This window comes from Rhinoderma darwinii, chromosome 5 (genome assembly GCF_050947455.1).
Source record: "Rhinoderma darwinii isolate aRhiDar2 chromosome 5, aRhiDar2.hap1, whole genome shotgun sequence".
NCBI classification, from domain to species: Eukaryota; Metazoa; Chordata; class Amphibia; order Anura; family Rhinodermatidae; genus Rhinoderma; species Rhinoderma darwinii.
In genome coordinates, this window is record NC_134691.1 from 207260893 (window position 1) to 207276078 (window position 15186).

General features: G+C 42.7%; 1 protein-coding gene across 3 annotated transcripts in view; it reads left to right on the top strand.

Annotated features, from left to right (window-relative positions):
• Positions 1-15186, top strand: part of TRIO (trio Rho guanine nucleotide exchange factor) — a 539453-nt gene that overhangs the window by 355882 nt on the left and 168385 nt on the right. For all 3 annotated transcript variants that reach the window (XM_075826894.1, XM_075826893.1, XM_075826892.1), the window contains 2 exons: positions 11220-11335; positions 13024-13090. In XM_075826894.1, coding sequence (XP_075683009.1) covers positions 11220-11335; positions 13024-13090 — 183 coding nt within the window. The remainder of the gene's footprint in view (positions 1-11219; positions 11336-13023; positions 13091-15186) is intronic.

The window sequence follows — 15186 nt, forward strand, 5'->3', positions numbered from 1 at the left end:
TTCGCCTTAATGGCACTGTATATTTGTGAAAATATTTAATCTGTTTTTGTTTTTAACAATGAATCTTTCTTCCATCTCACTATCCTTTTACTATTTTGAAAATGGGTTGTGAGCGATACCTGTTTTATGAGAATCGATTTTTATTTTTTCTTATTCTAGCGGTAGGTTCTTTTTGTAGTGCGACTTTCCACTTTTAACTATTGAGCTACAGCTGTAGTCCGGAAGAATACTTTGAGTTAAGGTCCGGTACAGGCCGTATAAACGAGCGCCGATCAACGAGGTAGCTCGTTAATCGATGCTCGTATTCTCCAATATCAATGATGGGGTATGTATGGGGACGAGCGATCTTTTCTATGATCCCTCATCCCTATACATTTCTATCATGCCGGCAGCACATCTTGCTGTTTTTACGCAGGGAGATGTGCTGCTGACAACAATAATTTCTTGCTGCATAACAAATACAATCTGCCGATGAACAAGCTTTTTCTCATTCATCGGCTGATCGTTGCCCTGTTAATTCAGGGCAATGATTTGGAATGAGCTTTCATGTATGAGTGCTCGTTTGCCTGATCATTGGCCCGTGTAAAAGGGCTTTTATAGGCTATCAGTGCACTCCTAGACTGCAGCTGTCACTCCATTGTTATAAGAATATATCCACCACATCTTGCTTTGGCCTTATTTCAATCTAAATCACTGAGGTAGGCAATTCTATTCCCAATAAAAGTATGTATGTATGTATGTATATATATATATATATATACACACACTTAAAGATAAAGCAAGTGATTAGAGCTTTGATAATTGTAAAAGTTATAGAATTAAGAACAGAAAATAAGAAAAATAAAGTCAGACTGAGTGGTATTTTTCTGTAGGTCTGCAGTGCATATTTGGCTCTTTGAGTGTTCTGTGATTTTACGCATGAGTACACCGTATAAAATTAACGTAGGCATAGTTCAGCTGTAATTTTTGTAATAATCTGTCTGACATAAAAAGAAAAGCTATATAAGCAATACTGCATTGCCAAAGGCGTAGCATCTGGTTTTTGGAGGCTGCCTCCCACTCACTCATCAACTGACATTCATAGCCCCGTCAGGCAAGATGTCAAAATGGCCTGGGGGCAGCGGTTGACTGTTGCTGGTATTCTGTGGTTGAGTGGGAAGACTGGTTGACTGCCTTAAATTATTTATATAAATGAGTTAGGGAATGTAGTAGTAGTTGTACTCGTAGTAGTACTCAAAATACAGGGGTCAGGGACGTAGCTAAAGGCTCATGGGCTCCGGTGCAAAAGTCTTTCTTGCCCTCACTTCTCATGGCCGACAGAAGATACATATAGGAGACAGAATATCTATAGCACTACGACCCTATATCTATGGATAGGTTTAGATACAGTGGCTCAGTAGACTTTATCACATATGATAGGCTAAGATACAGGGCCCAGCTCGCTGAATATTGCGGCTCGAGCGCTGGACCCAGGAAAGTAAAGTATTCTTTTTTTTTTTTAAATATCTTTTTTATTGTCAGTTTTCACATTTTCTTACAAACATTTCACGTAAGAGTTACATCATGAGTGCGCAGCACTCAACTGTCATGGGATTAACTTTTGAATTAAATTCAACATAACACATAAACACACCAACATAGAAACATGGCATAATTGTCGATCTTCAGATGGACCAAACAAACATGACTCCCCCAACTCCAACACCACCTAGATCATCAATGAGTTTCCACTCATCCTTTCTCCCCCAGCTGGTTCACAGTTGCATCCTCCCTAAAACGCCTGCCAAGAGCTGTGTGCAGTACCACTTTGTGTATTGGAAAGGCCTAACAATTTCCGCTATTTCGGCTGCTGTACATTGCGTTTCTATAAATACTTGCCACTTATCAAATAGCTTCTTGGTTCCCGTTTCCTTCCGCCTTTCCACCTCCACCCTCTCAAGAACCAATAACTGTTTCAGCCGTGACCCAATCAATTCTAACCCCGGCGTGTCTGCCTCTAACCATTGACTCAGGAGGCATCTCAAAGCTACCAGTAAAATCGTGTGCACCAACACGGGAGGTGATCTTACTCCTCGAGCACCCTCTTCCTCCGGCGGCCGCGCCTGATGGAATAGTAGCGCTTGGGGCGTCATTGGGAGATTCGTTTTCCAATGGTCCTTAATATATTTCTGTACCATCCCCCAAAATCGTTTCGTATGCACACACCCCCATACTCCATGCCACAAATTCGTCAGCGGTGTATTGCACTTGGGACAACTTGTAATGCGATCAGGGAAAGATTGTGAGGGCAAGATATTAAAGCCATATATAGCTGCATGCATCAACTTGAAATAGGTTTCCCTCCAGCTCTCATTTATCACACTCTTCCGTACCGTCTCCCAACCTCCCAGTATGGTCTCTCCTATATCTGGGTCCTGCGTCCACCGTTCCCAGCTTTTAAAACTAATCCTTAATTGCGGACGAACAAAACCCTCTCTCAATGCTCTATACATTCCTGAAATGGTCGCCCGCCCAGTTGTTGGACCTATGACCTCATCCAGAGTGTGCGTAGTAGCTTCCTTACTCAAATCCCTGAGCCTGGAGGTACAAAATGTTCGTACCTGAAGTACTTGCAAAAAATTGACTCTACCTACTATGGGTCTGAGTTTAGCAGTGATTTCCTCCCCAGTTAACCACCTCTTTTCCTCTGTATGCATAAGATCCCCTGCGCTACCAATGCCTACCCTCCCCCATGAGGCAATTCCGTCCCCCTTGTCCATTCCCGGTAAAAACTCCAGATGGCCGCTCAACGGCATATATTTCGATACCAGGTGGGGTAACCCAAACTGCTTACGTACCACTTTCCAAGCTAGAACTGTATCTCTCAATACAATGGAGGTTTTGAGACGGCACGGAAGAGAAGCGATTCTACAATGTAACAAAGCTTTCAGGTTCCAGGGTGAAGCATACTCCCCTTCCAGATCTAAATTGGAATAATTGCTTGTTTCATGAAGCCAATCTACTACATGACGCAAAAGACAGACCACGTTATAACCCCTGACATTCGGAAAGTTCACACCCCCTTCTTGTTTACCCATCATGAACTTGGTGAGTGCTATGCGCGGCCTTTTTCCTGCCCATATAAATTTAGTGAATGAAGCCGTCAATTTCGAGACATCCACATGCTTCAATAAGAGAGGTAGCGTTTGAAAGGGGTATAGCAATCTAGGAAAACTAACCATCTTGATCAGATGGCATCTTCCCAAGAGGGACAACGGCAATTGGCCCCATCTAGTGAGTTCCGCTTGTATTTTTTTAATTAACGGGGGATAATTTAAGCCATACAGAGTGTCTGGTACCCTCCCTATTTTGATACCCAGATAGGTAATGCAGTGTTCCACCGGTGATATCCCGCAACCCAAGGATTGCCAAAAGGTCTTCGGCAATGGCCTGCCCAACTCCAGCAGTTCGCTCTTAGCTATATTGACTTTGTATCCCGAGCATTGCCCAAATTCCTGCAAAAATTGAAAAACCTTCCCTAAATGCTCCTGAGGGTTTGACATAAAAAGTATGACATCATCAGCGAACAGGGCTAATTTCACTGCACAAGATCCCACTTGAATGCCTCTGAACATATCCGATTCCTCCAGGAATCTAGCCATAGGTTCCAGTGCTAGATTGAATAGCAGGGGCGACAAGGGGCAACCCTGTCGTGTTCCTTTATGTAATTGGAAGGGATCTGATAGGAACCCCGAGGAGTGAACACGTGCTTGCGGGCTATTGTAGACTCCCTTCAGGAAGACACGGAAATCTCCCTGAATGTTCATTTTGTCTAGCACCATCCCCAGCCATTCCCATTGTATGTTATCAAAGGCTTTCTCTGCGTCTAGCGCTAAAAGTGCCGGCCTGGTACCTGGCTGGGGATCGTGCCTGACTGTTTCTAGCACCGTCAATACCTTGCGTAGATTTGTCACTGCTGCCCTGCCCTTTACAAATCCTACCTGAGATTTTCCCACCAGTATGGGTAGATACATAGCCAGTCGATTAGCCAAAATTTTTGTGAGCAATTTCTGATCTTGGTCTATCAGCGAGATGGGGCGGTACGACCCCGGGTCAAGAGGATTCTTCCCCTTCTTGGGTAACACCTTTATATGCGCTACCTTGGCCTCTGCTGATAAAGCTCCCGTTCCTAGTAAAGTATTATAATATGCCACCAAGGTAGGGCTGATTTCTTCTCTCAGAGATTTGAAAACTCCCCTGTGAATCCATCTGGACCCGGGGCCTTTCCGTTAGATAATGTTTTAATGGCGCTCCAAACTTCCTCTAGTGTAATCTCCGCGCTCAAATGACCATTCTGCTCCTGGGTGAGCCCTGGCAGCTTCACCTTCTCCAAAAATTCCCTCCCTTTTTGGAGATCTATGGGTGTTTCTGAGTAAAGGGCTTGGTAATATTTACTTAATATGGTGTTGATTTTTTTGGGTCCGAGGTAGGAGTTCCGTTTGATTCTTTAAGTGTTGAAATATGTGCCGGTGCATACCTCCCCTTTGCTAACCGCGCTAATAATTTGCCCGCCTTATTGCCGAAACGCATTAAATCAGCATCAAATTGGGACCGGTAAATACTCTCTCTTTTGTCTAACCATTGATCAAACTGTCGCTTGGCTTCCTTCCATTCCTCCCCCAATAGCATTGATGGAGAATGTAGGAATGCTGTGTACGCACGCCGCAATCTGTCGCTCGCTGGCTTGTATCCTTCAGTCGTCTTACGTTTAAGATTAGACATATACTGCATGATTTTCCCTCTTATTACCGCCTTGGCTGTACGCCAATACAATGACGGTTCCGAGCGATGCGCTACATTATCCCCATCAAATTCCATCCACCACCCCTTAAACTTCTGTGTAAAGCCCTCATCCTTTGCCAGAAAGGCGGGAAACCTCCAGATAAAATCCGTTCCTCTAGCTACTGTGTCGGCCAATGTAATGGTAACCAGAGCATGGTCCGAAATAACTAGATCTTCAATTGCCGCTTCACGTAAACGTCGCGACATTGCGTCACTAACTAACAAATAATCAATACGCGACCATGACTGATGAACATGAGAGAAATGTGTATATTCCCGCGCATCTGGGTGTAAACTCCTCCACGCATCTATTAGGGCCGTGTGTGTCTTAAAAAGTCGGGCAAGATCCTATCTCTGCTTCTCTGCGAACTAGTCCCTGCGCTCCTATCCTCCTTTGAAGACCTTACAGTGTTAAGGTCTCCCCCTAAAATCAAAAACCTAGTGCGATCCTGCTGGAGTTGGGTTTCCAAGTGACCAAAAAAACCAGTGTTAACCGTATTTGGGCCATACACATTATAAATACTAATGATTTCCCCTTCATGCTCCATCACTAGATGGATCCAACGGCCCTCGTCATCCCGCTCCTGGGACACCAGTGTAAACGCAAAGTTTTTATGTACCAGAATTATAACTCCCGCCTTACCCTCCCTTGCCGACGAGCCAAAAACCTGACCCACCCAGAACTTTTGCAAATACTTAAACTCCGGCTCGGTAAGGTGAGTTTCCTGCAATAGGGCCACATCAGGATGCAATAGTTTCATGTGCCTTAAAAGTTTGGTCCGTTTCTGTGGGGATCTCAGCCCTTTAACGTTCCAAGAAACTATTTTCATGTTATTGGGCCGTGTTTAAGAAGAGCTAAAGTGCCTAAAAGTCGTGTGGAGTCCGGGGAGTCAGATCCGTCTTTTTCCAAGAGCCATGTACGAACATTAACATTAACATCATAACCAAACCCTGGCTTGTAAGCCAGAACCAACAAGGCCAACCATCCCTTACCTAACAAAATCATAAAATCACCTGCGGCAAGGGTTAGCAGTCCCTTAATACCCACTGGTGTATGTGACTTCACTTTTTTCTGTTATGCCAGAACGCGCCCCTCCCTCCCCCCCAGCCTGCCTATATGGCTCCTTCCATGAGGAAGTAACACCTGCCCTTGCCCCCTCAGTATCTCTTTGTCGCCTGCGCACCCTTTTGTACATTCCCATATCATTACTTTAACAGCCTAGAGTCCGTTAGGATTGCATCCTCACATTTCCCTATGAACCTTGCTTCGCTTCAAGGTTTCCCTACCCATATCTCCTACCACAATTTCCCTCAGTCTGCCATTGTAACAGATAACACTAATCCCTTGCGTGGGGGAAGCATTGTATCACTCCCGGTCAATCCCGCCCACCAGGGACAATCTCAGATCCTGATCTAACTCCCTCACAAATATCCTGCAGTGAAAATGCAGGGAAATATCAGAATGCATATACTTCAACCTTGATAACATTGTAACAATAGGTCAACTGTTGACCGGTACATAGTGCTGTATAAGACCGCAAAATATCTCCCTCAATAACTTTCAGATTATCTGTAAACTTATCTGTAGCTGGTCGGAATCTGCAATTGGTCTACAGCGTCCACAAAATCATCATCACATCAGCTTAAATAAAATGCGCCAAAAAGGACTTCGTCCGTCAATCAGGAGACGTGAATCGGGTGCGGTCCCGTGTTCGCCTAAGCGCCTTCGGAGAGTCCCCTCCATTTCCGGCTCGACCCCCCCGGGATCTTCCAGGTGTGGGCATTAAGGCTTCTGCCCAGGTTCGCTCCATATTTAGCCGGTTCCTTTTGGCTTCTCTCGACTTGCGATGCGGACTATGTACTGGACTGTGACGCTCCTCTTGCTGTGATCTGTTCCCACAAAGCTCCGCAAGTGTGTCCTCCGCTTCCTGTGGAGTGGTGAAAACCTTATTCCGCCCGTTCTCTTGAAACACCCGCAGGATGGCTGGGTACTGCAGGCTAAAGCGTATTCTCGCTTGGAACAGCGCGGTGCAGATCTTGCTGAAAGCCCTCCTTCGTTTTGCAACCTCCGCCGAGAAATCCTCAAATAGTAGCACTTTCATGCCCATTATTTCCAAAGGACGCGATCTGCTGCGGAAAGCTTTCATGAGTGGCACCTTGTCATTGTAATCCAACAGTTTGAAGATCACTTGTCTGGGACGATGTGAATTGTGGTCAGCTGTTGCTGGGAGGTTTCTGGGGTCCGGCCCCACTCTATGCGCCCTCTCCACCCGGCATGGACGGGGAAGACCTAAGGCTTCCGGCAATGTCCTCTCACAAACTCGTTGCAAATCAGCAGATATCACTGCTTCTTTCAGCCCCACCAGTCGCAGGTTGCTCCTCCTGGAGCGATTTTCCAGATCCTCCACCTTGTCCCCCAACTGCGTAGTAACAGACAGCACCCCTCTAAGTTTGGATTGCAGGTGTTCATTTTCATCCTCCAGCAGCGTCATACGCTGTTCTAGCTCATCAGCTCTGATAGTGACTTGTGCCAGCTCCGCATGCACGCGGTTTAGAGAATCTTGCACCGTTTTTTCCAGCGCCTTTTGCAGGTCTGGCGCTATCTGTTTGGCTACTTCACGGGCCAGGGTTACATAGTCAATGGCTACTGGAAGAGCGGATAGTACATGCTCTGCCGGGCTTGAAAGCTGGGACTGATGGTGCTGCAGCTCATCTTCCTGTGTGTATAGCAGGGTCGCAGTGGCGGGAAGCGCCGCCATCTTACCTCCCTTTACCACGGCCGCGGCTGATTCCTCCATGGCTGGCTTCTGCGCGCTTCTGAGGAGGTACCTGTCCATACAGGCACCACCGATGATGTTGCCGTGTGCAGGGCTGGTGACTTCACCGCTGATTATCGTCGCCGTAGCGACTATTGCGAGCTTACAGGCTGGACGGGAGCGGGAGCTCAGTCACTCGCGTCCTGCATCCCCAGCGCCGGAACCGGAAGTCAGTAAAGTATTCTAATTGCTTTGCTTTTTTATGTGTTACAAATTTTTTGTGTGTTTTTTCACAGGTCTGGTTGTTGGACGACTTCGGATTGGAGTCCTTATTATTTTTAAACTTTATTACTACCACCTAAGTAATGGCCACTGGCTGATTGACAGCCTCCATTTCTAAAGCGGGTCTTAATGTTAGCCAGTGAAAAGGCTCGCACTAACCCCAATTATTACCCCCGTACCCACCGCCACCAGGGGTAACGGGATAAGCCGGGTACGATCTAGTACCCGGCCATCAGTAGCGATGGCCGGGCACTGGGGCGGTCGCAGGCTGGTATTACTAGACTGGGAGAGGCCAGAAACCTTGGCCCATCCCACTCTGGTAATGCTAGCCTGCTGCTGCTATGGCTAGTTATGAAAAATGGGGGGACCCGACATTATTTTTTCCATATATGTATATATTTTTTTTAAATGACGTAGGGTCCCCCTTACTTTTCATAACCAGCCAGATACAACCTAGCAGCAGCAGGCTAGCATTACCAGAGTGGTAAGGCCCACTGTTTTTGGGTTTTCCCAGCCCAATAACACCAGCCTGCGGCCACCCCACTACCTGACCATCACTACAGATGCTCAAGTACTGGATCGCACCCAGCACATCCCGGGACCCCTGGTGGTGGTTGGTACCTGGGTAATAATGGGGGTTAGTGTTGGCCTCTGTACCGGCTAACACTAAGCCCTGTCTTAGTAATGGACGCTGTTAATCAACCAGCGCCCATTACTAAGATGGTAGTAATAAAGTTTAAAAAAAATACAAAGACAGAAAAAATTAAAAAATAACCATTTTATTGAAAATAAAATAAAAATATGTCATCAAAGTAGTCCTTGAATCCGACGTAGTTCAACAACCAAACTTGTATAAAAAGCACAAACACAACAAAAAACCCTTTAGTAACACACGTGGTAGGCTTAAATACAGGGCCAGCCGACAGGATCACACGTGGGCCATGTATCTAAGCCTATCATGTGGTAGGCTTAGTTACAGGGCACAGAAGACAGGATCCCACATAGGCCTTGTATCTAAGCCTACCAGGGCCCATGTGTGATCCTGCCTGTTGGACCCTGTATGTAAGCCTTCCACAAGGTAGGCTTAGATACAGGGCCCCAGTAGACAGTAATGTTATACTTACCCTCCTCTTCGGCTCTGGTCGCAGCCAATGTCCTGATGCCATCCATCGTCGTGACATCATCTGCGGCACACAGCTTCATGACGTCATAATGCGAAGAGACCTCAGGACCGAGGATGGTAATTATACTATCTGTTACCATAGTAACTTTAAATAGACAAAGTGGTGGCCCTGGGTAAATTTAGTGGGGCCCCAAATGCTGAATTACTGTATCAATAATGCAGTCAATACAGAAGGTGGTGTGCAGAGAACTGCATTGCTGATCTCTAGCGCGTCCAGAAGTATTGCAAGCCCCAAACACCCTCATAACTTTTGAACAGCTTGAGGTAGAGGGTTGAAATTTGGTGGGATTTAATGGGATCATAAAATCTACCAGTTAACGCCAATAAATAAACACCCCCACGCCCGTGGGGGCAGTGGGGTGGGGAGCAAAATCTTAACTGGCACGGGGGGGTCGAGTGGGGGCTCATTTGAAAGCTCTTTTCAATACAAAAACGATGCTGCAAACTATTTTGATAGGATTTTTTTTTCCGCTGAGATATTTAACGTTAAAATTATCATCTTCATTATCAGCTACCGCCGGTGTTCGCATTGCCCAAAATGTACTGCGCGGGTAAAGTCCTATATGTGTGTGGCCGCGTGTGCGTGAGCTTGGGAATGTCACATTCAAGGTGACTTTAAATTACGTATTACTAAAATCTGCCTCGGCGAAATGTGTACACTTGAAATCATGTTACAATCGTAGACCAGGTCCATTTTGTATCGCCGAGGCCGATTGTAATAATACGTAATTTAAAGACATTCCCAAGCTCACACACGCACACGTGCCCACACACATTTAGGATTTTACACACGCTGTACATTTTGGGTAACACCTTCACCGCTACCACCATAAAGAAGATGATAACTTTAAAGTTAAATATCTCAGCGAAAAAAAATATCTCTAACGTGGCCTATAGTATTCAATTGTCCTGAGGATGCATATACAATGGAATCTGGCGGCGCCACCGGGCATGATGAGGCCCATGCCACCCGGCCCATAAATGTTATGCATCGGGCGGCGTGGTCCCCCTCGTTCCCCGTAGCGACCGCTATGGCTGCTATAATGGGCAGGGGACCCTTAGAGGATGGGGGCCCTGAGCAATTGCCTCCCCGTAACACCAGCCCTGTAGACATGGTGCAGGGTGCTGCACTCCCCCCTAGCTTCGAGGCCCGGTCGCAATTGCAACCGCTGTGACCCCCTATAGCTACGCCACTGACGGGTGATGAAGCTACACTAGGATGCAGCGATATGGGTGGAGAATCTTTCCTTGATTACAGTCTTATGGGTCATGTATACTTATTAGTGAACTTTTGCACTTCATTTTTGCTACTGGATTCCTTATACTTTTTTGTGATGTCACTTTGCAATTTTCAATTTATGTAATGTGGTCCATGCACGAGACACTTGTATATCAGTCACTCATTTAATTGTAGTGTGTGTGTGTGTGTGTGTGTCTGTGTGTGTATATAATGTATTTAATTCTACATTTTTGTTTTACAGAGAGGATCTTGTTTTTTTATGACAAATATTTTGTCATACATAATAATATTGTTTATCGATTACTTTGTTAGAGTATACTATTTAGATATACAATTAACATTATTTATTTCCTTTTGCTTTTGAAGAAGATATTTTTATTCCTTGAGCCTGGTACATTGTATATCTTATCATGGTTTATACTGCAGCGGATTCATTTTGATCATTTATGGATTTTGAGACCATGTTGTTTTTTAAGTGTTTTTAATTGTTTGTGAAATAATGTATCAAATGAAATTTACATTACTATCATGCTACAGGGTGTACGCATTTTTCTAAATGTGTCCATTTGTTGTTTTTTTATTGTGATTTAAGTAGTTCTCATTTTTTGCTGCACCCAATCTTGTACTAACTAAAATAGACTTAAAGGGGTCGTCCAGACAATAAAAATTGATGGGTCGTGGTCCGACTTCCGGGAAGCCCGCCGATCAGCTGTTTTGAAGGGTTCGCAACACTCGTACGAGCGCTGCTTCCCCTTCATGTCTACTTCCTCACTGTGAATCTTCGACACGCATTTAGCTGCGATTCACAGGTATTGCAGCCCTTTCTCCTATTTACTTGTCCTGAGGATAGACCATCAATTTATTTGCTGCAAAACCCGTTTAATCATGGTCAAAAAATGTTTTCATTTTTTTTTTATTACACTTTGTTTCTTTGCAGAGTAAAAGTCTACATTTAGACATAATTCCAGGCAGTGCACCAGGATGTGAAGTAAAGCTTCGAGATGCAACACATGAACTTAATGAAGAAAAAAGGAAGTCTGCTCGTAGAAAAGAGTAATGTATTAATTAATTATTTTATTGTTGTCCATGCTCTTTATTTAACCCTTTACCTCTGCATCCAGTTTTGCCTTATAGGGGTATTCCAAAATCATAAATTATCACCTATCCACAGAAGAGATGATAATTTTTTAAAAGGCTGGGACCCACACCGAACCTGAGAACCCCCAGATCCTCCTCACTGCTCGACCGCGGTGAGGGGGATATTGAATGGGAGCATTGGTCAAGCATGCGCGTTGCCGCTCCATTTAATGCTATGGGAATGAAGGAAACCGCGCTCTGCTGTTTCCGTCATTCTCATAAACCGTAAATGAAGTGGCAGGCGCATGCTCGGCAGTTGCTCTATTTAAGCTCCCCGTCACTGTGCAAAGTGCAGTGAGGATGATCTGCGGGTTCGGGACCCCCATTCTCACGATCAGTGGTGGTCCCAGCAGTGGGGCCCCAACGATCAGAAAATGATCACCTATCCTGTGGATAGGTGATAATTTGTGATTTTGGGATAACACATTTAATGACCCATTCTTTAAATCGGACATGTCTCTCTTTATGTGCTAATAACTTTTTTTTAATGCTTTTACTTATACAATAAATAGTTTTTTTGTGTGACACATTTTAGGAATAAAATCTGGTCGATACAAATTTTGAGAGAATTCTGAAAAACTTGCATACCAAACAAAATAGTTACTAATTAAAATTAATATTTCTCACATGTCTACTTTATGTTGTCATAATTTTTTGAACGTCATTTTATTTTTCTAAGACAGAAGGCTTATAACTTTAGCAGCAATTTCTCACATTTTCAAGATAATTTTCAAAACCAATTTTTTTTTTTAGGGACCAGTACACTTCTGAAATGACTTTGAGAGGGTCGATATGTTAGAAACCCCCATATTAATCACTCCATTTTCAAAACTGTACCCCAGCGTTTTGGAATTTTCTTAACCCCTTCGAGACACAGCCAGTTTTGGCCTTGTGGACACAGCCCATTTTCTCAAATCTGACATGTCACTTTATGTACTAATAACTTTTTAATTGTTTTACTTGTCCAAGCGATTTTGAGATTGTTTTTTTGTGGCACATTGTACTTTGCTAGTGATAAAATTTGGTCGAAACATTCAGTGTTTATTTGTGAAAAACACCAACTTTCAGATAAAATGTAGAAAAGTTAGCATTTTTCTCAATTTTAAATGTATCTGCTGGTAAGACCACACAAAATAGTTACTGGTTAACATTTACCATACGTCTACTTTTTTTAAATAAAAAGGTCACTTTTGAAGGTGTACATAGCCTTTAATACAACATTACCAGCATTAGGAACACAGTTTTTAATAGTATTTTAAGAGCTGGACTATCCTTTTCTTATGTGCACTGTCAGGTATTAGGGTTCTAATCTTTGGTATACTCCCAATTTTTGAATATGTTGTTATTTTTATCTAAAAGTGCATACAAATTTTCACTTTGTCATTTATTTCATCATTGTGTTATATTTTTCTTAAAAAATTGCCATGAATTTTTCTGTCCCCTCCCGTCTTCTACTGATTCAATGTTTATTTCCTGTTGTTAGTAGATATTGCATATTAAAAGTTAAAATTTTTTACCCATACGTTAGATTCATTGGCATTAGCAGATTGTATTATAATGTTAGGTATTTGTTATAATTGTTGTTTTTTGTTTCTATCTTCAAGGTTTATTATGGCTGAGCTTATTCAGACAGAAAAGACCTATGTTAGAGATCTGCGAGAATGTTTGGATGTAAGTTACTTATTATATAATTACCTTTTTTTAAACATTCTGACCTGAAACTCATTTATTACTTCTAGGTTTCAAGCTGCTGTTTGTGTTCATTTATGAGATTATACTATGTCCAAGCCAGGGGTAGACTGATATGAACTATGAGCCTGTATAAAAACTTTTCTTTACTTTCTTGAATTTTCTCATGCATGAGCTGTCACCAATATTCTGTCACTTTTTACAGTGGGTTAATGGAGTTCTTAAAGTGGTTGTCCGATGATTCCTGTGTTCGCTTATGCAGAATGTAACCATTTTTTAGGTTTTTTTTTACTGAAAAGGCTACTGTCTAAATATTCCTATTACATATTTGTTATCGCGCTACCTGGTGTTCCTTTGAAATTACAGTGGGACTTGAAAGTTTGTAAATCCTTCAGAATTGTCTGTATTTCTGCATAAATTTGACCTAAAACTACACAAGTCCTAAACATGGATAAATAGAACCAAATCAAACACATGAGTAAAAATTATTAGACTTGGTCATTTATTTATTGAGGGAAATTATCCAATATCACATATCTGCGATTTTCAAAAGTATGTGAACTTTTGCTTTCAGTATCTGGTGAGACCCCATTGTGCAGCAATAACTGCATCTAAACGTTTCCGGTAATTGTTGGTTAGTCTGCACGTCGGATTGGAGGATTTTTAGCTCCTTCCTCCGAACAAAACCGCTACAACTCTGTTATGTTGGTGGGTTTCCTCCCATGAACTGCTCGCTTCAGGTCCTACCACAACAATTCTGTTGGATTAAGGTCAGGTCTTTTAACTTGACCATTCCAAAAGTTTAACTTTATTCTTCTTTAACCATTCATTGGATCCCACTCTCGTACCTGCCTAGTGTGCCCCCAATCACCCTGATGTAAATTGGGTGAAATGGAGAACAAGAAAAGGCTTAACCAAACTATGGGTATGTATGGGCACAAAAGGGTAGGTAGTGAAAAAGTAATGACCCTTAAAGGTGCCAGTTGGTGTGACACTATCTAGATACAAAAATATTTTTCACTATGATGTAGTAGGTATAGTGAGTAACAGTGGGGGAAACTCACCCAAATGTAACCCCTTCTTAGCACGGTGGCACAGCCACCCTGACATGGGAGATCCCACACTTGAACCTACCTAGTTTTCCTAAATTTACCCTAATGTAAGTTGGTACAAGAGGATAGTTGTACCAATTTGAGGCGTGTATACAGAGTGAAAAGATAGTTATTTATACTAAAAAGGTAGAAACAAAACTGAAGTACCAATGGGTGTGTCACAAACCAATTATATAATACACTATATTAGTCGTTATAAAGATGTGAAATTTACATCACAACACACATATCACCAAAAGATACATTTGGGTAATGATGAACTCCATGATATAAAAAGGTTAGACATTAAAACTTCAACACTTCTAACGTGTCTTCCTATGACCGAAGGTCATAGTTCATGAGGGAAGCTTACAGACAAAATGGCCATGACAATCAAATATAGGATACTTAAAAATAGCTGTATAGTTGTTATTGGAATATGTAACAATTATAATGTGATTATATCTTCCATGATGAGGAACTGTGAAAAACTGAATTGCAAAAGTCATAGCAATGGTACTAACTAGGGTTGTCACGATACCAGAATTTGGACTTCGATACCGATACTTTGTGTAGTATTGAGATTTTCGATACCAAAACGATACTTTGCTAACAGTAATAAAAAAAAATAAAAAAAAGTTCTTCCATTTTCTGATGTAAGGCATATGTGGCATGATGAATTTTGAATGTGCCTCACATTAATAATAATTAACCCCATCATGTTCATCAGTCATAATTATCAACATTGGATTAATGTGTAAGGTACATGATGGGGTTAATTACTATTAATGTGAGGCACATGGAGGTTAAATTCATCACACCTCGTGCCTTACATTAATAAGTGAAAGAAGTTTTTATAGCGTACACCTCATAAATGACGCCAAAAAATTGTTGTGCAGGTTATTACGGCTGTGCCAATACCGTATATGTGTATATTTTATGTATTGACTTATTTTGATGTTTGTTGTAAAAAATGTGTATTTTTTT